This window comes from Callithrix jacchus, chromosome 7 (assembly GCF_049354715.1).
Source record: "Callithrix jacchus isolate 240 chromosome 7, calJac240_pri, whole genome shotgun sequence".
Lineage (NCBI taxonomy): Eukaryota > Metazoa > Chordata > Mammalia > Primates > Cebidae > Callithrix > Callithrix jacchus.
The window spans coordinates 147303735-147329446 of NC_133508.1; the positions used below are offsets into that span (position 1 = coordinate 147303735).

Consider the following 25712-nt stretch of genomic DNA (forward strand, 5'->3'; position numbering starts at 1 on the left):
CAGATTCTACAGAATAGCTTTCCCCGACTCCTTACCTATATGAGCATCAATCTCTACAATTTTCTCAATGCTGCTGGGCTCCATCAGTGGGGAGGTAATTCTCTTCTCCACAGCTAGGCACACACCCTCTGATGTCTGGATCCCAATGGCTGTAGAACCAAGCTAAAAAGAAACATGTTATGATTACCATATACAGGTCACATACTCTCCAGATAGTTCTCTGTAAATCTTCATGATAGAAACTTCAATTGGCCACATCTCATAGGCAGAGAGAAGGAGCACCCTCATACACTGTAAATAATTAATATACTATTCTTTTTAATAGCAAGAACACTGATTTATAGAATTTTATATTTCTAAAAAGTTCTTTTTTCTCCCTTAAATTTTTATTTTTTATTATTTTTTTTATTTTATAAAATTTTATAAAAATAGAGACGGGGTTCCAACAGGCCAGGATGGTCTTGATCTCTTGACCTCGTGATCCACCCGTCTCGGCATCCCAAAGTGCTGGGATTACAGGCGTGAGTCACTGAGCTCGGCTCTCCCTTAAATTTAAAAAAAAATTTTAATGTTTTTTTTTATAATTTACCCAGGTAATTTCCATAACCCCAAAAGAATAAGTTCAACAAAGTCTTGAACACATTGGAAAAATCCACCCTCTAATGCCAATATTTGGGGGAAGGAAGACTCAAAAGTTCTAAACATAGTGGGCAAGAAAGTAATAAAACTCTAATCTAGTCTTTTCTGGACCTGGTCTCTTTTCACCTCTGCCATCTATCTTGGTCTGTCCCAAGAGGTGATATTCCCCAAACCTCCCCGACCTCCAGAAAAGTAATAAAGGAAGGTAGGGAGGGATGAAAAGAACCACCACCACCATCACCACCACCAACATAAAATGATTAATTATTTAAGGTAGCTAGAAGTCCACAATATACCTGGAACCTATCTCTTTATCTCTATGTAACACCAGTCATCTACTTCTCTATGCTCGTTTCTTGCAATAACATACCTACATAAGAAGGGTGAACACATTATGTATTATAAAATGCTTAAAATGGTGCCTACCACATAGGAACAAATGAGAGAGGAACAATAGCCTCTCTCATCTTTAATCTCTCTCTCCCAATGTATCTCTCATGTTACAGCCTGACTGATCTAATAAAATGTTATTATTATATTTCTTCTCTCAAGAACTAACATTACCCTATATTGCTTATAACATAATATCCAAATAAGCTTCCAGAGCCTTCTTATCCTGATGCCACTTTTCCTTTTCAACTTCATTACTCATTATTTTCCAACAAAATCCCTCAGGTATAGCCCAACCCACTTGCTCAAGCCACATTATGTCCTACCCTTGCACCCGTGCTCATGTTGTCTTCCCTGGAATACATTCTTCCTTCTCCCTACCCAAATTCCACTCATCAAAGCCTTCCATGACTATGCTTTGTGCTTTGAATTCCCATTATATTTAATTACTTCTACAAAGTAATCACTGCCAAGTGTGAGCATTGCAAAGCGTTCCAAACAATTCCAAGAATCTTTATGTGTAACTTGCTTAACATGTCTGTAGACTGATTGTTTCCCAGACAATATATTATTTTTCAAATGTGTTGTAACTTTATTTAGAAGTGTTATTAAATGTACACCAGCTTTTCATCATGTATTTTTTTGAGACAGAGTTTCGCTGTTGTTACCCAGGCTCGAGTGCACCTGGGTAACATCTTGGCACCATCTTGGCTCACCACAACCTCCACCTTCTGGATTCAAGCAATTCTCTTGCCTTAGCCTCCTGAGTAGCTGGGACTACAGGCGTGCACCACCATGCCCAGCTAATTTTTGTATTTTTAGTAGAGACAGGGTTTCACCTTGTTGACCAAGATGGTCTCAATCTCTTGACCTCGTGATCCACCCACCTCGGCCTCCCAAAGTGCTGGGATTATAGGCGTGAGCCACCACGCCCAGCCTGTCATGTATTTTCTTAATTGGTAGACACATGCATAACTACAGAAGATGAACTGTCAAAAATTTGTATGTAAAAAAATGAGTGCTCAAGGTGGGCACAGTGGCTTACGCCTGTAATCCCAGTACTTTGGGAGGCTGAGGCAGGCAGACTGCATGAGTCCAGGAGCTCGAGACCAACCCTGTTTCTATAAAAAATACAAAAAGTAGCCAGGCATGGTGGTATATGCCTATACTCACAGCTACATGGGAGGCTGAAATGGGAGGACTGCTTGAGCCCGGGAGGTAGAGGTTGCAGTGAGCTGAGATTGCACCACTGCACTCCAGCCTGGGCAACAGAGTGAGACCCCATCTCAAAAAATAAATAAATAAAAATGAGTGCTCATATTTCTAGTTAAAGGGCAGACTAAAGACATACATTAGCTCTACTACTTCCTTAAGTCTATTACTGTATGATTAAAGGACTTTAAAAAAGGCATAAATCCACTATAACAGAGAGTGGGGGAAGACACAGCAACAAAACTTTGAAGCTAAAAAGAAGATAGGTTAGTGATACCTGGGTAATCCAAATCCTAAACCAGCAGTAAAGAAACAACCAGATTTTTATCACATGACCTCAAAAAAGAAAATGGTCCTCGTTACCAACAAGGACCTCTGGAAATGGAAATGAACAAGGAGCTATAATTCAATGTTTAAGAAACAGATTCTCAGATCCTCTCCCCTATGCTGTAGAGCTAAATGACTGCACCACTCCCACTCCTGCAGAAGACTCCAGGCTTACTCTCTGGAGACCATAAAAGAGAGGGTCTTTGGATTGGGGATACTAAGCACAGTCTAAGGCCGGAATAATGTACTGAAAATGGGATAAATACATACAAATTTACAAACATAATGTTAAGAACCTCAGCCTTCTTTCCCTACTCAGCTCTCAGAAGCCAGTAGCCAGAAATACCCTCCAGAAGAGGCAGTTTTCTCCTGAGCAATGGTTTTCAAACTTTTTGACCAAAAGCCACAGTAAGGAATACCTTTTATTTTATTATTATTATTATTTTTTTTTGAGACAGAGTCTCACTCTATTGCCCAGGCTGGAGTGCAATGGCTCGATCTCGGCTTACCTCCTGGGATGAAGCAATTCTCTTGCTTCAGCCTCCTGAGTAGATGGGATTACAGGCACACACCACCATGCCCAGCTAATAAGGAATACATTTGATTTTATAACTAAACTCACAAATAAATATAAATACATAACAAAAACAAAATTTCATGAAAAAAACCCACTTACCACTACTGTTGGCAAGGCATTCTGGTATCTATTGCTCTGTCCCACTTAAAAAAGAAATGTGAGCCAGGGCTGGTGGTTCATGCCTATAATCCCAGCACTTTGGGAGGCTGAGGCAGTAAGATCACTTGAGCCCAGGAGTTTGAGACCAGCAGTTTGAGACCAGCCTGGGCAAGATGGTAAAACTTCACTTCCGCAAAAAATAAAAATTATCTGGGCGTGGCAGCATGTGCCTATAGTCCCAGCTACTCTGGGGCTGAGGTGGGAAGATCACTTGAGCCTGGGAGGTTGTGGCTGCCATGAGTTGTGACTGTACCACTGCACTCCAGCCTAGGTGATAGAGTGACACCATCTCAAAAGAAATGCTCCTCATGATCACTAAAATAAATTTAGTATCTCCTAACAGGTCTAGACCTGCAGTTTGAAAAACATAGCTCTAAAGAATGATCAGTTCAAAATAGAAAAAAAATTTTTTTAGACAGGGTCTCACTCTGTCACCCAGGATGGAGTGCAGTGGCACAATCACGTCTCGTGGAGCCCCAACCTCCCAGGCTCACGAGATCCTCCCACATAAGCCTCCAGAAGAGCAAAGACTACAGGTGTACACTACCACACCAAGCTAATTTTTTAAATTTTTTGTGAAGACAAAGTCTCATTGTGCTGCTCAGACTGGTCTTGAACTCCTAGACTCAAGCAATCCTCCTGCCTTGGCCTCCCAAAGGGCTATGATTACAGGTGTGAGCCTTGCCCAGACTAATTTTTAAAATTTTTTTTCTAGGCACGGGCTATGTTGCCCAGGCTAGTCTTGAACCCCTAAGCTCAAGTGATCCTCCTGCCTCAGCCACCCAAAGTGCTGGGTTATAGGCATGAGCCAAAATGTCCCACTGGGAAAAAAAAAATTTAAAGAAAAATTGGAAAATTGTTGAAGAAAAGTAAGATATTTTATCCATAAAACAGTAACAGGAGGCTAATAAGAAAAAAAAAGAAACAAAAGAACTTGGAAATTAAAAATAGTTTCTGGCCGGGCATAGTGGCTCACGTCTATAATCCCAGCACTTTGGGAGGCCGAGGTGGGCAGATCACCTGTGGTCGGATCACCTGAGGTTGGGAGTTTGAGACCAGCCTGACCAACATGGAGAAATCCCATCTCTACTAAAAACACAAAATTAACTGGGCATGGTAGTGCATGCCTATAGTCCCAGCTACTTGGGAGGCTGAGGCAGGAGAAGCGCTTGAACCTAGAGGCGGAGGTTGCGGAGTGAACTCCATCTCAAAAAAACAAAAATAGTTTTTACGATAATATTGGAAAATGGGTTCTACCAAATTTAGCAAACAAATCAAAAAATGATGACATGGGGTCCAACACAAGAGGAAGTTAAAGGGAATGCCTAGAATGATCTGAGAGAAAATGAAGTCCACAGCTACGCAGGAAGCACAGAGAATAACCAGTCCAGACTGGAGCAGGTCAGACTCCAAGATTTCATTTAGAATCCTTAATGGGGCACAGTGGCTCATACCTGTAATCCTAGCACTTTGGGAGGCCTAGGTGGGCGTATTACTTAAGCTCAGGAGCTCAAGACCAGCCTGTACAACATGGCAAAACCCCGTCTCTACAAAAAATACAAAAAGTTACATGGGCATAGTGGTGCGTGCCAGCAGTCCCAACTACGTTGGGGGCTGACGCTGGAGGATCACTTGAGCCTGGGAGCTTGAGGCTGCCATGAGCTGAGATGGGCATGCATCTCAAGGAAAAAGAAAAAGAAAAAAAAAGGAATCCTTAATAGGACATTTAATTTGGCTGTTTTGAGAGGATATATGTAACCTGCAGAGACTTTGGAATGTATTATTGATCATCCTAAATTAAGCAAATATTTTTAAAAAGAGAATTATAAACTCCACGAAAAACAATATTGTGCAGAAACAGAAAAACAATTATAAAACACAAAATGGCTCAGCTGTGAAAGCATTTACAGTCATACTAATGTAACTGTGTTGACTAACAGTCTAACAAGATTATGATATTCAAGATATATCTGGAGAGGGTCATCCATCCTCACCTCAAAAGACAACTGTGTGTGATGGCGAGTAGGGGTGTGGGGTTGGGGCAGAAATCTTCATCTCTCATAATGAAAAGTCCATGGATAATGCCTAACAAAAAAACCATAAATCTATGTTGTAGAGATATGGAGGTACATGCCTAGAATATTACCAGCTGAAAGAATTTAAAGTGTTGCCTCTGAAAAGCTGAACACAGATGATGCAGGGCTCAGAGTTGCTGTTTTTGTTACAAAGTTTATAGGACTACTTTGCCTTCTGACTCTGAAACTACATGCATGTATACCGTAAAAGTCACAGCAGTATATAATCAGAAACCATTGCCAAAAATTGTAATTTAGCACTTAGTTGTTCTCTAATTGTTTTATGTATAGTATACTGATCCTGAATCCCCAGCTGAATAGAATAAGACAAAATTTATATATACTTTTAAATTTTATTTAGAAGAGTGATTCTCAGTTGGGGGCCCCTTTGTCCCCACCAGGCAGTTGGCAAAGTCTGGATACAGTTTTGGTTGTCACAACTGAAAGAGTAAGTGCTACTGGCATCTAATGGGTAGTATCCAGGAATATTTATAAACATCCCAAAATGCACAAGATGGCCCTCCACAACAAATAATTATCCAGGTCAGGCCAGGTGTGGTGGCTGACACCTGTAAATCTCAACTCTTTGGGAGGCTGAGGCAGGAGGATCACTTGAACCCAAGAGTTTAAGGCCAATTGGGCAACATAGCAAGACCACATCTCTACCAAAAAAAAAAAAAATTAGCCAGGCATGGTGCACACATCTGTATCCTAGCTGCTAGGGAGATTAAGGTGGGAGGAAAGCTTGAGCCCAGGAGCTGGAAGCTGCAGTGAGTTAAGATGGTGTCATTGTACTCCAGTGTGGGTGATAGAGAGAGACCCTGTCTCTAAAAAAACTAAAACAAATCTCTTATTTAGTCCCTTAGGTGTCTTTACCAACAAGAAAACAAAGGTGGTCAGATTCATGATTTGCTCAAGAAAAACAAAACATAAAAAATAAATACAGGTGCTAATTCTGGACTTCTGCATTCTTCTTTATAGCTAAGAGGATCAAAAGCACAAATACATTCCGCCACCCCCACTGAGAAAACACTATTTAGGTAATTATGAAGCAGTTAACTGCTCAAAAAGTTTTAAAATAGATATTAGGAATAGGATTGAAACTGTTATAAAAACAGTTAATAGTGTTTGCTTAAAGGGATATAAGAACATTTTTACTCCAAGGTAGGTTCTACCAGCATGAAATTTCAGGAACTATGCTACTTGCTACTATACCTTGATAGCCTCAATGGCATATTCCACTTGAAATAATCTTCCTTCAGGAGAAAAAGTATTCACACCCCTATAATTTAAAAAAAATTATTAATTATTCTCATAAAAGCTACTCACATAGACCTGAATTCAAGCTAAGCCAGCTACAGAAAATGCATGCTATCATTATTCTCTACTGCGCCCACAACAATCTGTAGCTTTTTTTGTACATTAGTTTCTCAAGGGAATGGGACCTATATATAGAACACTTCTGCCCCACTCACAGAAAGTCTTCTCAAACTGATGAAATGAGAGCAAGTGACTTTTCTGCCTCAATCCTGAATCAACCTGGATCAATTCTGAATTGACTTACCAATTCCCTTGGTAAGTTCATGCCCCAAAACTATCAGCCAATTTCCAAGAAAATGTGTATTTTTTCTTATCCTCTTCCCATAACATGTATGTGATGTTAATATTTGGGGTTATCACTCTTCCTTCCATTCGCAATGCCCTCATTACCTTTCACTTAACTATTCTAATAGTCTCCTAACAGGTATTGTCTTTTGGAGCAGGTAGTAAGTGTTTTTCCCCTAATTCAAACAATCTCTATAAAACACAATTATTACTTTTTAGTAGAAGTCAGCCACAGGTACATTACTTATTTGTGTGAATTACTATTATTATCTTAACAACAGACTGAGCTAAATGTAGTTCCTATGTCTAACCTAGTTCATCACTCGATATGTATATAAATTACATGCCAGACTGCTTTTCTCTCTAAAACACTTCCCCTTAATACTTAACACTTTCCACCTTTCCTTGCTCAAGTGTGCTGGAAATCCCTATGGAGAAGAGGCACCAATCATGGTCTCAGCTATAAAAGCTCTGAGCACACAGTGGACACAAAAAGTGTTAACAAATGAATGAGATGGTTGCAATCCTTGGTTTATGGAGTCTGGACTTTACAACAGGTAACATGACATGTAGTAGTGCTTTTGGCTGGCTGTGGTGGCTCACACCTGAAATCCCACCACTTTGGGAAGCTGAGGAGGGCAGATCACCTGAGGTCAGGAATTCAAGACCAGGCTGGCCAATACGGTGAAACCCTGTCTCAACTAAAAATACAAAAATTAGCTAGGGTGTGGTGGCAGGTGCCTATAATCCCAGCTACTTGGGAGGCTGAGGCATGAGAATCACTTGAATCCAGGAGGCGCAGGTTGCTAATGAGCTGAGATGGCACCACTGCACTCTAGCCTGGGCTACAGAGTGCTAAGCACCAGTTACTTCCAAATCTCTATTACCAGTTTTACCTCTTTCCTAACAATTTAAATGCTTGCTGAACATTTCCTCTTGAATATTCCATTAGCACTTAACATGTAACATTTTCCAATTTGAAATACTATCTCTTTAAATCCAGCCACCTTGCAAAATTGACTTCATCTCCTGCCATTCCTATTTCAGTTTTATTTTAAAATACCTCCGATCTTCCAGTTTTCCCAAGATAGGAATTTCTAAATGATCTGACTCATTCCTCCCCACCTTTTCCCATATCCAAATATATGCTAAGTCATACTAATTCATATCAATTCCTCCTCCACAGTAACACGTCACTCTTCCTTCTCAATGCCCTCATTACCTTTCACCTAACTATTATAATAGCCTCCTAGCCTCCTGACAGGTATTGACTCACTTTCCCCTGATTCAGACAATTAATCTCTGAGACACAAGTATTATTTAACAGCAATCAGTTGCCTACAGAAATAGGACCCAAACGCCTTAACCTCATATTAAAACCATTTAATATCTAGCAGCATGCTTTTTCCTATTATCTCCCGCTGTTCCCATGCATGTATCATATGTACCAGTCAGACTGGACTTTTCCCAAACATGCATTGTTTTTCCATTGCCCCTCCTTCATTTATCCCATATTCTCCAACTCACAACTATTGATCTCACTGTCTTTATTAAAATTCCTACTCTTTCAAGAGACCCAGCTCTTTTTTGTGGTTTTTTTTTTGAGACGGAGTCTCGCTCTGTCACACAAGCTAGAGTGCAGTGACGCAATCTTGGCTGACTGCAACCTCCGCCTCCCGGGTTCAAGCGATTCTTCTGCCTCAGCGTTCGGAGTAGCTGGGACTACAGGTGCGCGCCATCACGCCCAGTTAAAGACCCAGTTTAAATGTCAGCTCCTTTGTGAAGTTTTCCATGATCCTCTCATATTGAATGCAATCTCTCATCAAAACTTCCACGGTACTGACTTGAATTTCTCTAATGGCATTAATATGTTTCTGACTCACACTACAGTTACTTCCGTAAGCAATTCTGTTTTGATTTTTTTTGAGACGAGGTCAGCGCCACCATGCCCGGCTGATTTTTTTTTTTTTAATGTTTGGTAGAGACGAGGTCTCGCTATGTTGCCCAGGCTGGTCTCCAACTCCTGAGCTCAGGCAATCCTACCTCGGCTTCCCAAAGTGCTGGGATTACAGGCATCAACCACTGTGCCTGTAAACAATTCTTTAAGAGAGTCTCCTATATGAGAGCAAGGAGCTTGATTTTGTCCATTGCTGTAGCACCAGCACCTAGAACAGTGCTTTGTTCACAGCAAACACTCAAGCACATTAACTAAGAGAACAAAAATAGATGTATTTTAGGTGGTCTTGGGAAGATAGAAAAATGAGTAACAAAGCAGTCAATACATGTTAAATAAACGGCCACAAAATTTAATAAACGCTTTCTGATAAGGATAACAATTTCCATCATACACACCCTTACTCAAAATTATGTCACCCGAAGATGATTCTCTTTAATATTCTGGAAGTTAAATATCGACCAACAAAGTCACTTTATAGACAGTGGGAAAATATGTCAAAACATATGTCAATACATCTTCTATGAGTCAGTAAAAAAGATGAAAAAGAGGTAACTGCAGGGGGTAAAACTTTGATAGGATTAGCATATACTTGACAGGAAATGCAGCTTCTCATGCCACTTAGTACAAAGAAAATGCCTGGCTTTAAAAAAAACTTAACAGCTATGTGAAAACTTAACTGATGAAAACGGAAACTGAAAGTAAAAATATCTACAGCATCAATATGTGCAACTTTATATTGTGAGCATTTCTAAGCCACAAGTTTTTTGAAACTTGCTTTAAACTTTTTAAAAATCAGAAAAATTTAGGTCAATTGGAATCAGCATAAGAAATCTCTTGAAAACCATTCTAAATTCCAGTCCCTATAAAATCAGACTCTAGACAATATATCCGGCCAAAGTTACGACTGCCTTCGTGCTTCATACACCGCAGCATGCCCTACTAGAAACCAGTTGCTTTTTCTTCCAGGAGGCACGTTTAACTTTTTTTTTTAAGGCAGTCATACTAAGCACGAAAAGATGAATGAGGCAAGGGGTGACCCCTGGCCTTCTCCTGGTTCAAGTTAGGAGTTTCGGCTCCTTAAGCCTTCTTTACCAAGCACAAACAGGAGCTTCTCGCTTCCGCACCGAGTTAGGACCCAGGGGGAGACTAAGGGGTAGGACAAGTGCCGCCGATGTGCCCAAGTCTAGCTTGGGGAACCACGGCAGGCGCCTGGGTAGGGCAAAAAATCCCCCAGGTCCGGCCAGTCTCGGGTTCCTGGGACGCCCCATGACTGGGCAGAACCCAGGCCGCGCCGCCAGGTGCCCGGCCTGCCCACCATAATTCCGACCCGACGTCCCCCCGCCGCACGGACCTGTCGTACTCAGACCGAGTGAGAAACATGGCGAGGGTAGGAGGAGGCAGCGGCTACGCGGGGATTCTGAGGACCAGCACAACTCCACCGGCACCCAAGTCACCCACACCGCCACAGCACCAAGGACCAACCGCGCGTGCGCCCGCGACCTCTTTAGCCCGCCCTCCAGTGCCTGCTCCTTATTGGCTGATAGTAGTTCCCGCAAAGGTGACTGGGCCAACGCGCTTCCTCGCCAGGGCGTGGTTGGTCCGGAGGAGGAGGAGGAGGACCAGTGAGGTACTTCCGCTTTAAATCGCGGGTGGTTGCTAAGGAAGATTGGAACCCTAGGCGAGTGGTGAGTTCGCATTTTAGAGAAGGTGTGAGCCCGCCCCGAGACTGGCGATTGGAAGAGCTTGCACGCCGAGCTGGGTTGTCTGAACCCTGACTTGATAAGTCCCTCGCCGGCTCCCGTAATCTCAGCTAGAGGATGTTAGTCCCGTTTCCTACACAGCCTGCACCTGCCGTTTCTTCTCAGGATTCCCTCTCTTAGAGCTCCGGCGCGGCCTTCTACGTGCCGGGTCGAGGGCTCCAGGACTTTGGGCGGTAATGGGTCCGCTATTGTGAGTCTGAGCCAGTGCCGCGGGCGAGTCCCTTTAGCTTCAGCCAGTTTGGCTCGTTTATTGAGAAAAGCGGGGGGCGAGGAGTTAGTGTGTAAGAAAGTCTTCAAGTTTCCATATGGTTAAGGTAATTTTACCAACTCTTTCTTGCACCCCTCCCCCAGCACGGTTTCAAACCTGAATAACCTAGAGTTCATGATCCCGACTTCAAAACATTCTCTGCTTTTTCTGTTATTTGTGAAAAATAAGTTTTTTGTGAGCCCAGATCGTGCTATTGCACTCCAGCCTGGGCAACAGCCAAACCCTATCCAAAAAAAAAAAAAAAAACGCTCTTTTTCGGCGCTACTTTCTTCCCTTCAGTAAGGGCCGAGGAGCAACTTCACAGCTTTTTAACACTGTAATTGAAGTATTTGTTCAAGAAAGGCAAGAAGTCTTGGCGCGGAAGTGGGGGACATAGGGAAATTGTTGGTCGAATGATACAAAGTTTCAGTTTGACAAGGTGAATGAGTTCTGTAGTTAATCATGTATTGTGTGCTTGAAATTGCGAAGAAGGTACACCTTAAATGCACTTACCACAGGAAAGTAAGTATGTGAGATGATGGGTATGTTGATTAGCTCGATTTAATTATTTGCAGTGTGTGTATATATAAATATATATCAAAACGTCACATTGTATACCATAAACATGAACAATTTATATTTGTCACTTATACCTTAATAAAGCTGGAAAGAAGTCGTTTATCAGGCAGTATATGCCTGAAAGGGAAATGGCAGCATCTCATTTCCAGCTATTAATACCATTAGTTAAGTCCTTAACCTCTCAAGGCCTGTATCTCTCCAGTAAAGTTCATTCTTGGTCCTAGATTAGGTTTGTAGGTCACCGAGGCATTTCAAAAGTAAAGGAAATGTAAAAATAGGCTTTTTGGGTATTAACCAACATCTGTTTTCCCACCTTTTATTTTCTGACTTCCTTCATAAATTCAGTAGGAACTTAGTTTGGTCATCCCTGGCCAATCAGGTGTTTAGCACTAAAAAACTGAGGAAAAATTCCAAGTGGCAATCCTCAGGGATCTGTTAGATTTCTAAGAAAAGAATAGTAATCTTTAGCTTTCTTGTCAGCTCCCTCCCCCTACCCCCACCCGCGGCTTGTCAGTTGCTTTCTATTGAAAAGTCTTGGTCATAAATTCACTACAGCTCCTCTTTAGAAGTTCTTTTACTACGTAGATACTTGAGTAAAATATTTCCTGAGCACCTAGGGATGCGCGGTGCTCTGCAGCCCCTACCAGTGTCAGAGGCAGTAATGAATGGCTTACAAAATGTTCTTGAATGCAGAATCTCCTCTGGGTAAATGTGTTTGTGCTATATATAACATAAATGAAGGGGCGCCACAGGTAATTGTGAGTAGAAAGGAAAATCTTTTCTCCCAAGAGAGTGCATTGTTGTAAAAATCTAGCAGCTAGCTTAATGTCTCTTTGAAAGAAATAAAATGAGAAATTAGCTATTTAAAAGTAATTGAAGTTAAACAAAATGTGTATATATGCAGAGGATTATTATTCCCCCTTTAAAAAGTAAATTTTGATTCATGCTACACCTTGGATGAGACTTGAAGCCCTTATGCTAAGCGAAATCTCAGACACACAAATATTGTATGATTCTACTTATATAAGGTACCTAGAATAGTCAAATTCATAGAGACAGAAAGTAGAATAGTTGTTATCTAGGGCTGGAGGAAGAAGGGAATGAGAAGTTAATGGGTTTAATGGGTACAGCATTTCAGTTTGGGATGATGAAGAAGTTCTGGAGATGGATTGTGATGATGGTTACACAACAGTGTGAACGTACTTAATATCACACTTAAAAATGGTTAAAATGTCAGCCAGGCACAGTGGCTCACACCTGTAATCCTAGCACTTTGGGAGACTGAGGTGGGCGAATCAGGAGGTCAGGAGTTTGAGACCAGCCTGGCTGATATGGTGAAACCCTGTCTCTACTAAAAATACAAAAATTAGTCGGGCATGGTGGTGGGCACCTATGGGCCCAGGTACTTAGAAGGCTGAGGCAGGAGAATTGCTTGAACCTGGGAGGTGGAGGTTGCAGTGAGCCAAGATTGTACCACTGCACTCTAGCCTGGGTGACAGAGCAAGACTCTGTCGCAAAAAAAAAAAAAAGTAGAAATGGTAACTTTTATGTCAGGATATTTCACCACAATAGAAATAATTTTTTAAGTTAAAAGGGGGAAAAGGAAGATACTGGAAGTGTAAGTTCTTTGAGGGTCAGTACTCTGTCTTGTTTAGCCTAGCACCTGGTATATAGTAGATGTTCTAGATACATTTGTTTAGTAAATACGTATTTATTTATTTATTTAACTTTTATTTTAAGTTCAGGGTACATGTGCAGGATGTGCAGATTTATTATATAGCTAATTGTGTGCCATGGGGATCTGCTGTACAGACCATTTCATCACCCAGGTATCAAGCTTAGTCTCCACTAGTCATTTCTCCTGATCCCTTCCCTTTTCCCACCCTCTGCCCTCCAGTAGACCCTAGTATTCATTGTTTCCCTCCATGTGTCCATGTATTCTCATCATTCAGTTCCCAGTTCCAAGTGAGAACATGTGGTATTTGGTTTTCTGCTTCTACATTGGTTTGTTAAGGCTAATGGCCTCCAGGTGAGTATTTATCGATTGCTATAAACATAGTAAATAGACATTAATATATGTGTGACTTGGAAAAGTAGAGTAAGTAGAAAATTCAGAATTTCAAATAGCCACTTTAAAATGTTTTTAAGTACTTTTTAAAATTTTTTAAAGAAAATAGACAAAAGCTTGTTGGTCACACCTTTTTAGGTAAAATATTGATACTGAGAGATGAGAAGGACTGTTCCTCATTGGAGAAACATAGTTATTCAGACATTAATAAAATTCTACATTCACCATACAGTGAGAGTTCTCAAATATTTTGGTACTATTTTGCACATTGTTTCCAAAGAAAGGAAGATTATCCCTTAATTGAAAGCTGCCATAATTATTTTACAGATGAAATAAATTATACTGCAATAAAGATACTTTTTCAACTATAGATAGAAGCTCTGTTATTCTACTGGAAGTAAATGAAGTAGTTTGGTAAAGTTGATAGCCCAATAAATGTTGAAAATATATTCGTTAGCAAACATCATATATGAATACATTGTGTCAGACATTCCTGGGTAAGGCAGAAAATATGTGGAGAACTTAAAAAGTGATTCCAAATAAATTTAGGATTCTTTGCTCTTTCTAACTATTATGTTCCCCAAATCCATTTATCCACATTTATCTCTAGTAACTGCAGTTCGTTTACATAAAAAGACATTTTAGATTTGGCTGCTTCATTGTGTATGAATTTTTACTTCAATCATTTTGTAGAGTATTTTTAAATAACAATTTTTTTTTTAGAAAAAAAGAAAAGAATTTAACAAAAAGAATAAAAGAGAAAGAAAGAGGAAGAGAAAGAGGGAGAGAGAACAGGAGTGTTGCTTTATTGCCCAGGCTAGAATGCAGTCTAAAAATGGGTATTGAAAACCTCTTTTATGCCAATAATTGTGCTTAACAATGGAGACAGGAAGGAATAAGGGAGGAAAATAACAAGCAGCCAACCAATATTTCATTTAAATCTGTGAAATGCTATGCAATTACTGAGGAGTGATTTACTTCTAATTATGTAGTCTCTTTTAGAGTAGGTGTTATGTGGTACTGATAAGAATGTATGTTTTGTGTATTTGGGGTGGAGAGTTCTATAAATGTTTATTAAGTTTACTTGTTCCGAGTCTGAGTTCAAGTCCTGGATATCCTTGTTAATTTTCTATCTCGTTGATCTGTCTAATATTGACAATATGATGTTAAAGTCTCCCACTATTATTGTGTGGGAGTCTAAGTCTCTTTATAAGTCATTAAGAACTTGTCTTATGTATCTGGGTGCTCCTGTATTGGGTGTGTATGTATTTAAGATCGTTAGCTCTTCTTGTTGCATTGATCCTTTTACTATTATGTAATGTCCTTCTTTACCTCTTTTGATCTTTGTTGCTTTAAAGTCTATTTTATCAGAGGCGAGAATTGCAACTTCTGTTATTTATTTATTTATTTATTTTTGCTCTCCATTTGGTTGGTAAATCTTCCTCCATCCATTTGTTTTGAGTCTTTGTGTATCCTTGCATGTGAGATGGGTCTGGATGCAGCATACCAATGGGTTTTGGCTTTTTATCCAATTTGCCTGTCTGTGTCTTTCGATTGGGGGATTTAGTTGATTTTTTTTTTTTATTAGCTAAAGTCTATGCTTATTCCCTTCGTTTTTACCTAATATCCTTTTTCTGTTGCAAGATTCCATCCAGGATACCTTGTTACATTTAGTTGTCTTTTTCTCCTTAAGCTCCTGAAATTGTGATAGTGTCTCAGACTTTTTTTGTTTTTGATGTCCCTGAAAGTTTTGAGCTCATAGGTCTTTTTGATATTTATTCTCTGTATATTGCTTAGCAGAGTATCACAACAAATATTAATTTGAATTAAATAATATATATAATTGGTGAAAATCAAATCATGTTTGAAGTAGCTACATGGAAGGATGATCAAGTTATCACTGAAACTTCTTTGAGCAGCTTTTGTTGTGTATTGCTTATTTTCTGACATTGATTAAATATCAGATATGGAGTTCCTGGCTTTCATTAAAATGATGATTTTCTTTTTTTTAATTGCATTTTAGGTTTTGGGGTACATGTGCAGAACATGCAAGATAGTTGCACAGGTACACACGTGGCAGTGTGATTTGCTGTCTTCCTCCCCTTCACCCACATCTGGCATTTCTCCCCATGCTATCCTTCCCCAGCTCCCCGCCCCGCTGTCCCTCCCCTATTCCCCCCAATAGACCCCAGTGTGCAGTGCTCCCTCCCTGTGTCCATGTGTTCTCATTGTTCATCACCCGCCTATGAGTGAGAATATGTGGTATTTCATTTTCTGTTCTGGTGTCAGTTTGCTGAGAATGATGTTCTCCAGATTCATCCATGTCCCTACAAAGGACACAGACTCATTGTTTTTGATCGCTGCATAATATTCCATGGTGTATATGTGCTACATTTTCCCAGTCCAGTCTATCATCGATGGGCATTTGGGTTGGTTCCAGGTCTTTGCTATTGTAAACAGTGCTGCAGTGAACATTCGTGTGCATGTGTCCTTATAGTAGAATGATTTATAGTCCTTTGGATATATACCCAGTAATGGGATTGCTGGGTCAAATGGAATTTCTATTTCTAGGTCCTTGAGGAATCGCCACACTGTCTTCCACAATGGTTGAACTAATTTACACTCCCACCAGCAGTGTAAAAGTGTTCCTATTTCTCCACATCCTCTCCAGCATCTGTTGTCTCCAGATTTTTTAATGATCGCCATTCTAACTGGCGTGAGATGGTATCTCATTGTAGTTTTGATTTGCATTTCTCTGATGACCAGTGATGATGAGCATTTTTTCATATGTTTGTTGGCCTCATGTGTGTCTTCTTTTGTAAAGTGTCTGTTCATATCCTTTGCCCATTTTGGAATGGGCTTGTTTTTTTCTTGTAAATCTGTTTGAGTTCTTTGTAAATTCTGGATATCAGCCCTTTGTCAGATGGGTAAACTGCAAAAATTTTTTCCCATTCTGTTGGTTGCCGATTAACTCTAGTGACTGTTTCTTTTGCTGTGCAGAAGCTGTGGAGTTTGATTAGGTCCCATTTGTCTATTTTGGCTTTTGCTGCCTATGCTTTTGGTGTTTTGGTCATGAAGTCCTTTCCTACTCCTATGTCCTGAATGGTTTTGCCTAGATTTTCTTCTAGGGTTTTTATGGTGCCAGGTCTTATGGTTTAAGTCTTTAATCCATCTGGAGTTAATTTTAGTGTAAGGTGTCAGGAAGGGGTTCAGTTTCTGCTTTCTGCACATGGCTAGCCGGTTTTCCTATCACCATTTATTAAACAGGGAATCCTTCTCTCACCACTCCTATTCAATACAGTACTGAAAGTTCTAGCCAGAGCAATCAGGCAAGAAAAAAAAATAAATAAGGGTATTCAAATAGGAAAGGAGGAAGCCAAATTGTCCCTATTTGCAGACGACATGATAGTATATCTAGAAGACCCCATCGTCTCAGCCCAAAAACTCCTGAAACTGATAAGCAACTTCAGCAAAGTCTCAGAATATAAAATCAGTGTGCAAAAATCACAAGCATTCCTATACACCAATAACAGACTTAAAGAGAGCCAAATCAAGAATGAACTGCCATTCACAATTGCTACAAAGAGAATAAAATACCTAGGAATACAACTAACAAGGAATGTAAGGGACCTCTTCAAGGATAACTACAAACCACTGCTCAACGAAATAAGAGAGGACACAAACAGAGGGAGAAACATTCCATGTTCATGGTTAGGAAGAATCAATATCATGAAAATGGCCATACTGCCCAAAGTAATTTACAGTCGATTTAAATTTAGGATTAATAATAACATATGTGAGTTTTATACTGCCATTTGATGCTAGCTGGCTGTTTTGCCCATTAGTTGATGTAAATTCTTCATTATGTTGATGCTCTTTACTTTTTGGTATATTTTTGGAAAGGCTGATACTGGTTGTTCCTTTCTTTGTGTAGTGCTTCTTTCAGAAGCTCTTGTAAAGCAGGCCTGGTGGTGATGAAATCTCTAAGTACTTGCTTGTTCACAAAAGATTTTATTTTTCCTTCACCTGTGAAGCTTAGTTTGGCTGGATATGAAATTCTGGGTTGAAAGTTCTTTTCTTTAAGGATGTTGAATATTGGCCCCCATTCTCTTCTGGCTTGTAGGGTTTCTGCTGAGAGATCTTCTGTGAGTCTGATAGGCTTGCCTTTGTGGGTAACCTGACCTTTCCCTCTGGCTGCCCTTAGCATTTTCTCCTTCATTTCAACCCTGGTGAATCTGAAGATTATGTGCCTTGGGGTTGCTCTTCTTGAGGAATATCTTTTTGGTGTTCTCTGTATTACCTGGAGTTGAGTATTGTCCTGCCTTGCTAGGTTGGGAAAATTTTCCTGAATAATATCCTGAAGAATATTTTCCAGCTTGGATTCATTCTCTTTGTCACATTCAGGTACACCTATCAAATGTAGATTAGGTCTTTTCACATAATCCCATATTTCTTGGAAACTTTGCTTATTCCTTTTTATCATTTTTTCTCTAATCTTGTCTTCTCGTTTTATTTCATTGAATTGGTCTTCGATCTCTGATATCCTTTCTTCTGCTTGATCAATTCGACTGTTAAAACTTGTGCATAACTTCATGAAATTCTTGTGTTGTGTTTTTCCGCTCCATTAATTAATTTATATTCCTCTGTAAGTTGTCTATTCTCATTAGCATTTCAAACCGTTTTTCAAGGTTCTTAGTTTCTTTGCATTGGGTTAGAACATGTTCTTTTAGCTCACAGAAGTTTCTTATTATCCACCTTCTGAAGCCTGATTCTGACAATTTATCACAATCATTCTCCATCAGGCCTTGTTCCCTTGCTGATGAGGAGCTACGATCCCCTGAAGGAGGATAGGCATTCTGATTTTGGATGTTTTCAGCCTTTTTGCACTGGTTTCTTCCCATCTTTGTAGATTTATCCACCTGTCATCTTTGTAATTGCTGACTTTCAGATTGGGTCTCTGAGTGGACGTCTAGTTTGTTGGTGGTGATGTTATTTTAGATAACAAAGGTTTTTACCTCAAGGATATAGAGAGGTTTAGCTAGCTTTGATTCTTGCAAGACCTTAAAGAAACAGAAATTGAAGAGTTCTGGCCAGTGACTGAACATGGCAAGAGTACTAATGCAGGCCCATTGCTGCATAATTTGGGACTACTCTAATGGGAAACTTTGGCTTATAGACTACACATCAGCCTAGTTGAAACTTTCTTAGAACTGCATTGCAGTCTGAGACCCTGCCTGTGCAATCCTTTCTTTTCTGTCTCCTTCATAGGTGCCAGACTTATATTACAGTCTGGAGCATATCCCACCTTCTCCTGCTCTCATCCCTTTTATCCTTCATAGACGTTTCTTCCCATAAATTTCTTATATGTTGTCATGGGCTGAATTGTGTCTTCTCCAAAATTCAGTTGTTAAAGCCTTAACCCCAATATCTCAGAATGTGATTGTAGCTAGGACCTTTAAGGAAGTGCTCAAGTTCAATGAGACTGTTAGGGTGGGCCCTAATCCAGTCCTGACTGGTGGCATTATAAGAAGAGGAAATTTGGATACACAGAGAGACATCAGGCAGGTGCGCACAAGAGAAAAGGCCATGTGAAGGCACAACAAGAAGGTGACCATCTGCAAACCAAGGAGAGAGACTTCAGAAGAAGCCAGACCTGCTGACACGTTGATCTTGGACCACTAGCCTCCAGAATGTGAGGAAATACATTTCTGTTGTTTAAACCACTCAGTCTGTGGTATTTTGTTATGGCAGCCCTAGGAAACTAATACACATGTCAAATCTCGCTTTGGCTTTTCCTTCTCAGAGGACCCATACTAGCACAGGTGGCACTAGGGGAGATCCAGGAAGACATAAGATGGGGCTTCAAGACTGACTCACTCACTACTTGTTGGGCAAAGAAGATGCCATCCTGTACAGTATAGGAGCACAGTATAGGTAGTTCCTAGCACAAGGTGGTGATCTAGTTGCTAAAGATTTTCGTAAATGGTCACCTGGGAAGAAATCCCAGTGAGGTTAAGTTAAAGACCCCGCTGATTCAATTTCAGGCATTTGAAATATATAGGGGAACAATGCCTACAAGGACAATGAAGATGGCTGGATGCTGCTAAGTTGTGACATCCAGAAAAGGGATGAGAAAACAAAGGTTCCACTGGGTTAATAGCCAAATATGAAAGACAGAGGGTCTCTTTAGTAGCCTACAAAAAATTACTTATTTTCTGTAGTGGAAAAGCTAACACAGATGAGTGACAGACTTCAAACATGATAGAGTCACAAAGTTTCAGACACACTTAAATGTGCAGCCAAAGCAGGTCAGGGTCCTTATTGGGAAAGCCCGAGACTGAAACAAGGATGGAACATCTGGATAGACATTTGTATGGATGTTTGCTCTGCAGACCTCTGTGTACTTTCAAAACTTGCAGAGGTGATCTGTCTCTCCGTATTAAGAGGTAGTACTTCCCCCCAAACTGAAAGACGCTGCAGAGCTACTCTCCCACAAAGAAACACAGGAGTTGTCCCAACTTCCTCTCCTATCCTCTCCAGGCCAATAGATAGTGGTAAATACTAGCATAACCCAGTTGGGAACATGCTGGGCCTGACAAAGGAGGAAAGACACTAAGAATTAGCATATGCAGACAAGCCAGGGGAGTACTCGAGGATTGGATTTTGAGGCGCTTGATCAAGGGGACTGAAATATAAAACAATAATCAAGATTCATTGACTTGGGGGCACTTCTTGAGAGACAGGATTTAACACCCTAGCAAAACGTCAGAAATGAAACAGTCACTTTTGAGGAATTCTTAGAAATCTGGAGCAAGTGATGGACAATGCTGAGCAAAGTAAAAATGGTTTACCCTTGCTGTGACATGGTAAAAGCCCCATAAAACTGCGTACGTCAACCATACCTTGGCTTTGTATTGAAACTGCTCTCTGTAACCCAAATGTGACAGGCAAGCAGTCCAAACCCATGCCATCTTGGCCCCTGCAACTTGTAATAAGTAACCTAACCCCCGAGGTGATTTTAGGGTCTTGACACCCTCCTTTCGGGGCCACAGGTTGGAGACGTGAGTCCTCCGTGGCCACCTGCAATAAAGACCCTGCAATTTGGCATACTTTTGTCTTGGTGTTGACTTTCTATGCTCGGGCCAGTACAACACTGGCATATGGTAGAATGAATTTAAAAATTCATTCTTCTATCATATGGGTGAACTGAGTGTTTACAATTGATGTATTAAGTGAGAGCAGAAGACCCCTTAGAGGATTATGTTCCACAGAAAGGTCCAGAAGACACCATTCACCAAGGCCATCAAAAGTGCTCAGTTAAGAGGAAAAACAGCATTACCAAAGAGTGTTCTGCAATCCTGGGCTGACAGTTGGAGAAGAGCTGTCACAGAATTGGGGCTTATTAATAACTATGACAATTATATCACCCCAACTCCCAAGTAATGGAGTCCAGATGCTGGTGCTTAGTCATCAGAATCCAGAAGGTTCAATTACCAGTAAGAGCAGCAAGATCTGGGAAGAGTAGCACAGTAGAAATGTCTGAATTTTTGTGATGTGTGGTAGGGGCTATTCCCTACTTTAGTTATATATTTCAGTAGACTCTATTGTATTGTAGCTGTCAGGCATGGAAAGATGTAGTCTGGAGTTTGTGATGATTAATTTTTTATCAACTCCACTATAGGGTATCCAGATATTTGATCAAATATTGTGGGTTTGTTTGTGAGGGCGTTTCTGGATAAGGTTAACATTTGAATTAGTAGACTGAGCAAAACAGATTGCCCTCCCAATTGTGAGTAAGCCTCATCTAATCAATTGAAGACCTGAATAGAATAAAAAAGCTAAGTAAGAGGGAACTCCTACCTGACTGCTTGAGCTGAGACATTGGTCGTTTCTGGCCTTTGGACTGGGACTGGAACATCAGCTCTTCTTGGATCTCAAGCCTACTAACTTCCAGACTTTAATTGGGCAGAAGTCAATGGTCTGGACCTCTGATAGGGGGTCTGGAAGGCAAAGGACTGGAAAATCAAAGACAAGGAGGTCTGGGATAGAGTCAGGTGAATGACTATGCAGAAGTAGGCATGAGGTGTGAAGTTTTTATATCATGTATTTACAAGAGAAGAGGCATTAAACAAGTAGGCAAAATGAGTCAGTTGACATTACTAGGCTTAATCATTGGCCATCTTGGAACCAGCATGATGGGCACTGTTATGGGCTAAATTGCTGTATTAGTATGTTCACACACTGTTTATTAGACATACCTGAGACTGGGTAATTTATAAAGGAAAGAGGTTTAATGGACTTACAGTTCCACATGGCTGGGAGGCCTCATAACCATGGTGGAAGGCAAAGGAGAAGCAAAAGCATGCCTTACATGGTGACAGGCAAGAGAGTGTGTGCAGAGGAACTAAACCATCGGACCTTGTGAGACTTACTCACTATCACAAGACTTACTATCATAGGAAAGACCCACCCCCATGAATCAATTACCTCTCACCAGGTCCCTTCCACAACACATGAGAATTATGGGAGCAAAATTCAAGATGAGATTTGGGTGGGTTCACAGCCAAACCATATCATTCTGCCCCGGCCCCTCCAAAATTTTATGTCCTCACATTTCAAAACCAATCATGCCTTCCCAGTAGTCCTCCAAAGTCTTAACTCATTTCAGTATTTACTCAGAAGTCCACAGTCCAAAGTCTCATCTGAGACAAGGCAAGTCCCTTCCACCTATAAGCCTGTAAAATCAAAAGCAAGTTAGTTATTTCCTAGACACAATGGGAGTACAGGCATTGGGTAAATACACCGGTTCCAAGTGGGATAAATTGGCCAAAACAAAGGGGCTACAGCCGTCATGCAAGTCAGAAATCCAGCAGGGCAGTCAAATCTTAAAGCTCCAAAATAATCTCCTTTGGCTCCTTATCTCATATCCAGGGCATTATGATGCAGGAGGTAGGCTCACACAACCTTGGGCAGCTCTGCCCCTGTGGCTTTGCAGGGTACAGCCCTGCTCCTGGCTGCTTTCACGGGCTGGCATTGAGTGTCTGCGACTTTTCCAGGCACACAGTGCAAGTTGTCAGTGGATCTACCATTCTAGGATCTGGAGGATGGTGGCCTTCTCACAACTCCACTAGGCAGTGCCCCAGTGGGGACTCTGTGTGGGTGCTCTGACTCCACATTTCCCTTCTGCACTGCCCTAGCAGAGGTTCTCCATGAGGTACCTGTCCCTGCAGCAGACTTCTGCCTGAATATCCAGGTGTTTCCATATATCTGAAATCTAGGCAGATCAGGCTCAACACCATGTGGAAGCTGCCAAGGCTTGGGGCTTGCACCCTCTGAAGCAATGGCCTGAGCTCTATATTGGCCCCTTTTAGCCACAGCTCGGACACAAGATACAAAGTCCCAAGACTACACAAAGCAGCAAGGGCTTGGACCTGGCCCATGAAACCATTTTTTCCTCCTGGGCCTCCAGGCCTGTGATGAGAGAGGCTGAGAGAAGACCTCTGATGTTCCCTGGAGACATTTTCCTCATTGTCTTGGTGATTAACATTAGGCTTCTTGTTACTTACGCAAATTTCTGCAGCCAGATTGAATTTCTCCTCAGAAAATGCGTTTTTCTTTTCTATTGCATCATCAGGCTGTACATTTTCTGAACTTTCATGCTCTGTGTCCTCTTGAAAGGAGAGCATGAAAGTTCAGAAAATGTTAGAAATTTGTTCTGCCAGATACCTAAGTCATCTCTCTCAAGTTCAAAGTTCCACAGCTCTCTGGGGTAGGGGCAAAATACTGCCAGTCTCTTTGCATAGCAAGAGTGACCTTTACTCCAGTTCCCAACAAGTTTTGCCATCTGAGACTACCTCATCCTGGACTTTATTGTTCATATCATTATCAACATTTGGTTGATAATTCTACAAGTTTCTAGGAAGTTCCAAACTTTCCCACATCTTCCTGTCATCTGAGCCCTCCAAGTCTCTAGGAAGTTCCAAATTTCCCATATTTTCCTGTCTTCTTCTAAGCCCGGAAGTTCCAAACTTTCCCACATCTTCCTGTCATCTGAGCCCTCCAAGTCTCTAGGAAGTTCCAAATTTCCCATATTTTCCTGTCTTCTAAGCCCTCCAAACTCTTCCGCCCACTGCCTGTTACCCAGTTCCAAAGTCAATTCCACATTTTTGAGTATCTACAGCAACACCCCACTCTACCAGTACCAATTTACTGTATTAGTCTGTTCTCATGCTGCCAATAAAGACATACCATGTCTTAGGTAATTTATAAAGGAAAGATTTAATAAGAGGTTTAATGGATTCACAGTTCCACCTGGCCGGGGAGGCCTGCCAATCATGGCAGAAGGCAAAGGAGAAGCAAAAGCATGTCTTACATGGCAGCAGGCAAGAGGGCATTTGCAGGAGAACTCCCCTTTATAAAACCATCAGACCTCGTGAGACTTATTCACTATCATGGGAAAGACCCACCCCCATGATTCAACTACCTCCCACCAGGGCCTTCCCACCACACATGGGATTTATGGGAGTGACAATTCAAGATGAGATTTGGGTGGAGACACAACCAAATCATATCAGTTTCCCCTACTCAATTCATACATGGAAGACCTAAACTCCAATAGCTCAGATTGACATTCAGAAACTGGATTGTTGCACATATAATTAATTAATAAAGATGAGTTTATACTGGAAGGGGTAGACCCCTAATTCACTCTGACTAGTGTTCTTTTGAGCAGGTGGCCATGTGAAGACAGAGATACACAGGGTGGACACCATGTGAAAATGAAGGCAGAGCTGGCACAGTGGCTCACGCCTTGTAATCCCAGCACTTTGGAAGGCTGAGGCGGGTGGATCACCTGAGGTCAGGAGTTTGAGACCACCCTGACCAACCTGGAGAAACCCTGTCTCTACTAAAAATACAAAAATTGGCATGGTGGCACATGCCTGTAATCCCAGCTACTTGGGAAGCTGAGGAAGGAGAATTGCTTGAACCCAGGAGACAGAGGTTGAGGTTAGCTGAGATCGCACCATTGCACTCCAGCCTGGGCAGTGACAGTGAAACTCCATCTCAAAAAAAAAAAAAGTGAAGGCAGAGATCAGGGTGATAGAGCAGAATCTAAGAGGCATGGCACAGATTCTCATTCATAACCCTCAGAGGGAACCAACCTTGCTGACACCATGATCTCAGACTTCTAGCCTCAGAACTATGAGACGATACATTTGTTTAAGCCACCACATTTGTGGTACTTTGTTATGGCAGCCCTAGGTAACCAATACCATCACATAAATGGACTGGCCACAGTGGCAGGGATAGAGGCTATATATGGGCTCCAACTTTCCAAGGTTGATCTAGCTACTGATGATCTTTACTGTTAGCATCAAAGACTAATGCAGAGTCCCCAATATGTCACTAATACTCAAGGAGATCAACTGGCTGCTTGGTGACAAGTTGACAACATTAGGTCTCTTCTACTTCTGAGGGACTTAACAGTTCATTCTCACAGTGATGGATATCTAATCTGGGTACGGGTTTTCTTTTCCTTCCCACAGGTTCTCAGCCAGGGTTTAAAATATGGAGTTTAAAATACGGGTTTAAAGTATGGGAGTTTACAAAATGAATGCCTGATCCACAAGCATAAACTCTTACGTAACATGGCATCCAACCAGGCGACTTGTTTCATGGTAAAAGAGGAGCGAGAGTGGGCCTGTGGCCATGGCATCCCTGATCATACCATACCATCCAGAAAAATCTGGCATTTTAAAGGATTGGGATGACTTTTTTTTTTTTTTTTTGAGGCAGGCTCACACTCACCCAGGCTGGAGTGCAGTGGTACAATCTCAGCTCACTGTAGCCTTGACCTCTCAGGCTCAAGCCATCTTCCCACTTCAGCCTCATGAGTAGCTGGGACTATGGGCATGTGCCACCACACCCAGCTAATTTTTTTTTTTTTTTGAGACGGAGTTTCGCTCTTGTTACCCAGGCGGGAGTGCAATGGCGTGATCTCGGCTCACCGCAACCTCCGCCTCCTGGATTCAGGCAATTCTCCTGCCTCAGCCTCCTGAGTAGCTGGGATTACAGGCACGTGCCACCATGCCCAGCTAATTTTTTGTATTTTTAGTA

The 25712-nt window shown here is 41.3% G+C and overlaps 1 protein-coding gene and 1 long non-coding RNA gene across 4 annotated transcripts in view; one reads left to right on the forward strand and one right to left on the reverse strand.

Moving 5' to 3' along the window:
- PSMA5 (proteasome 20S subunit alpha 5) overlaps positions 1–10424 on the reverse strand; it is a 29272-nt gene extending 18848 nt beyond the window's left edge. Inside the window, exons 1-4 of one of the 3 annotated variants that reach the window (XM_078332705.1) lie at positions 10293–10424; positions 6595–6661; positions 5299–5389; positions 36–162 (exon numbers count right to left, since the gene is read on the reverse strand). In XM_078332705.1, coding sequence (XP_078188831.1) covers positions 36–84 — 49 coding nt within the window. In that variant the 5' untranslated portion in view covers positions 85–162; positions 5299–5389; positions 6595–6661; positions 10293–10424. The remainder of the gene's footprint in view (positions 1–35; positions 163–5298; positions 5390–6594; positions 6662–10292) is intronic. The other 2 variants (XM_002751176.6, XM_009001839.5) reach the window with 2 other exon arrangements.
- Positions 10425–10749: 325 nt separating this feature from the next.
- LOC118143073 (uncharacterized) lies at positions 10750–16305 on the forward strand. The gene is made up of 3 exons (XR_013520320.1): positions 10750–11015; positions 15619–15660; positions 16167–16305. It is a non-coding gene; the product is annotated as an uncharacterized LOC118143073 (long non-coding RNA).
- The last annotated feature ends 9407 nt before the right edge of the window (positions 16306–25712 follow it).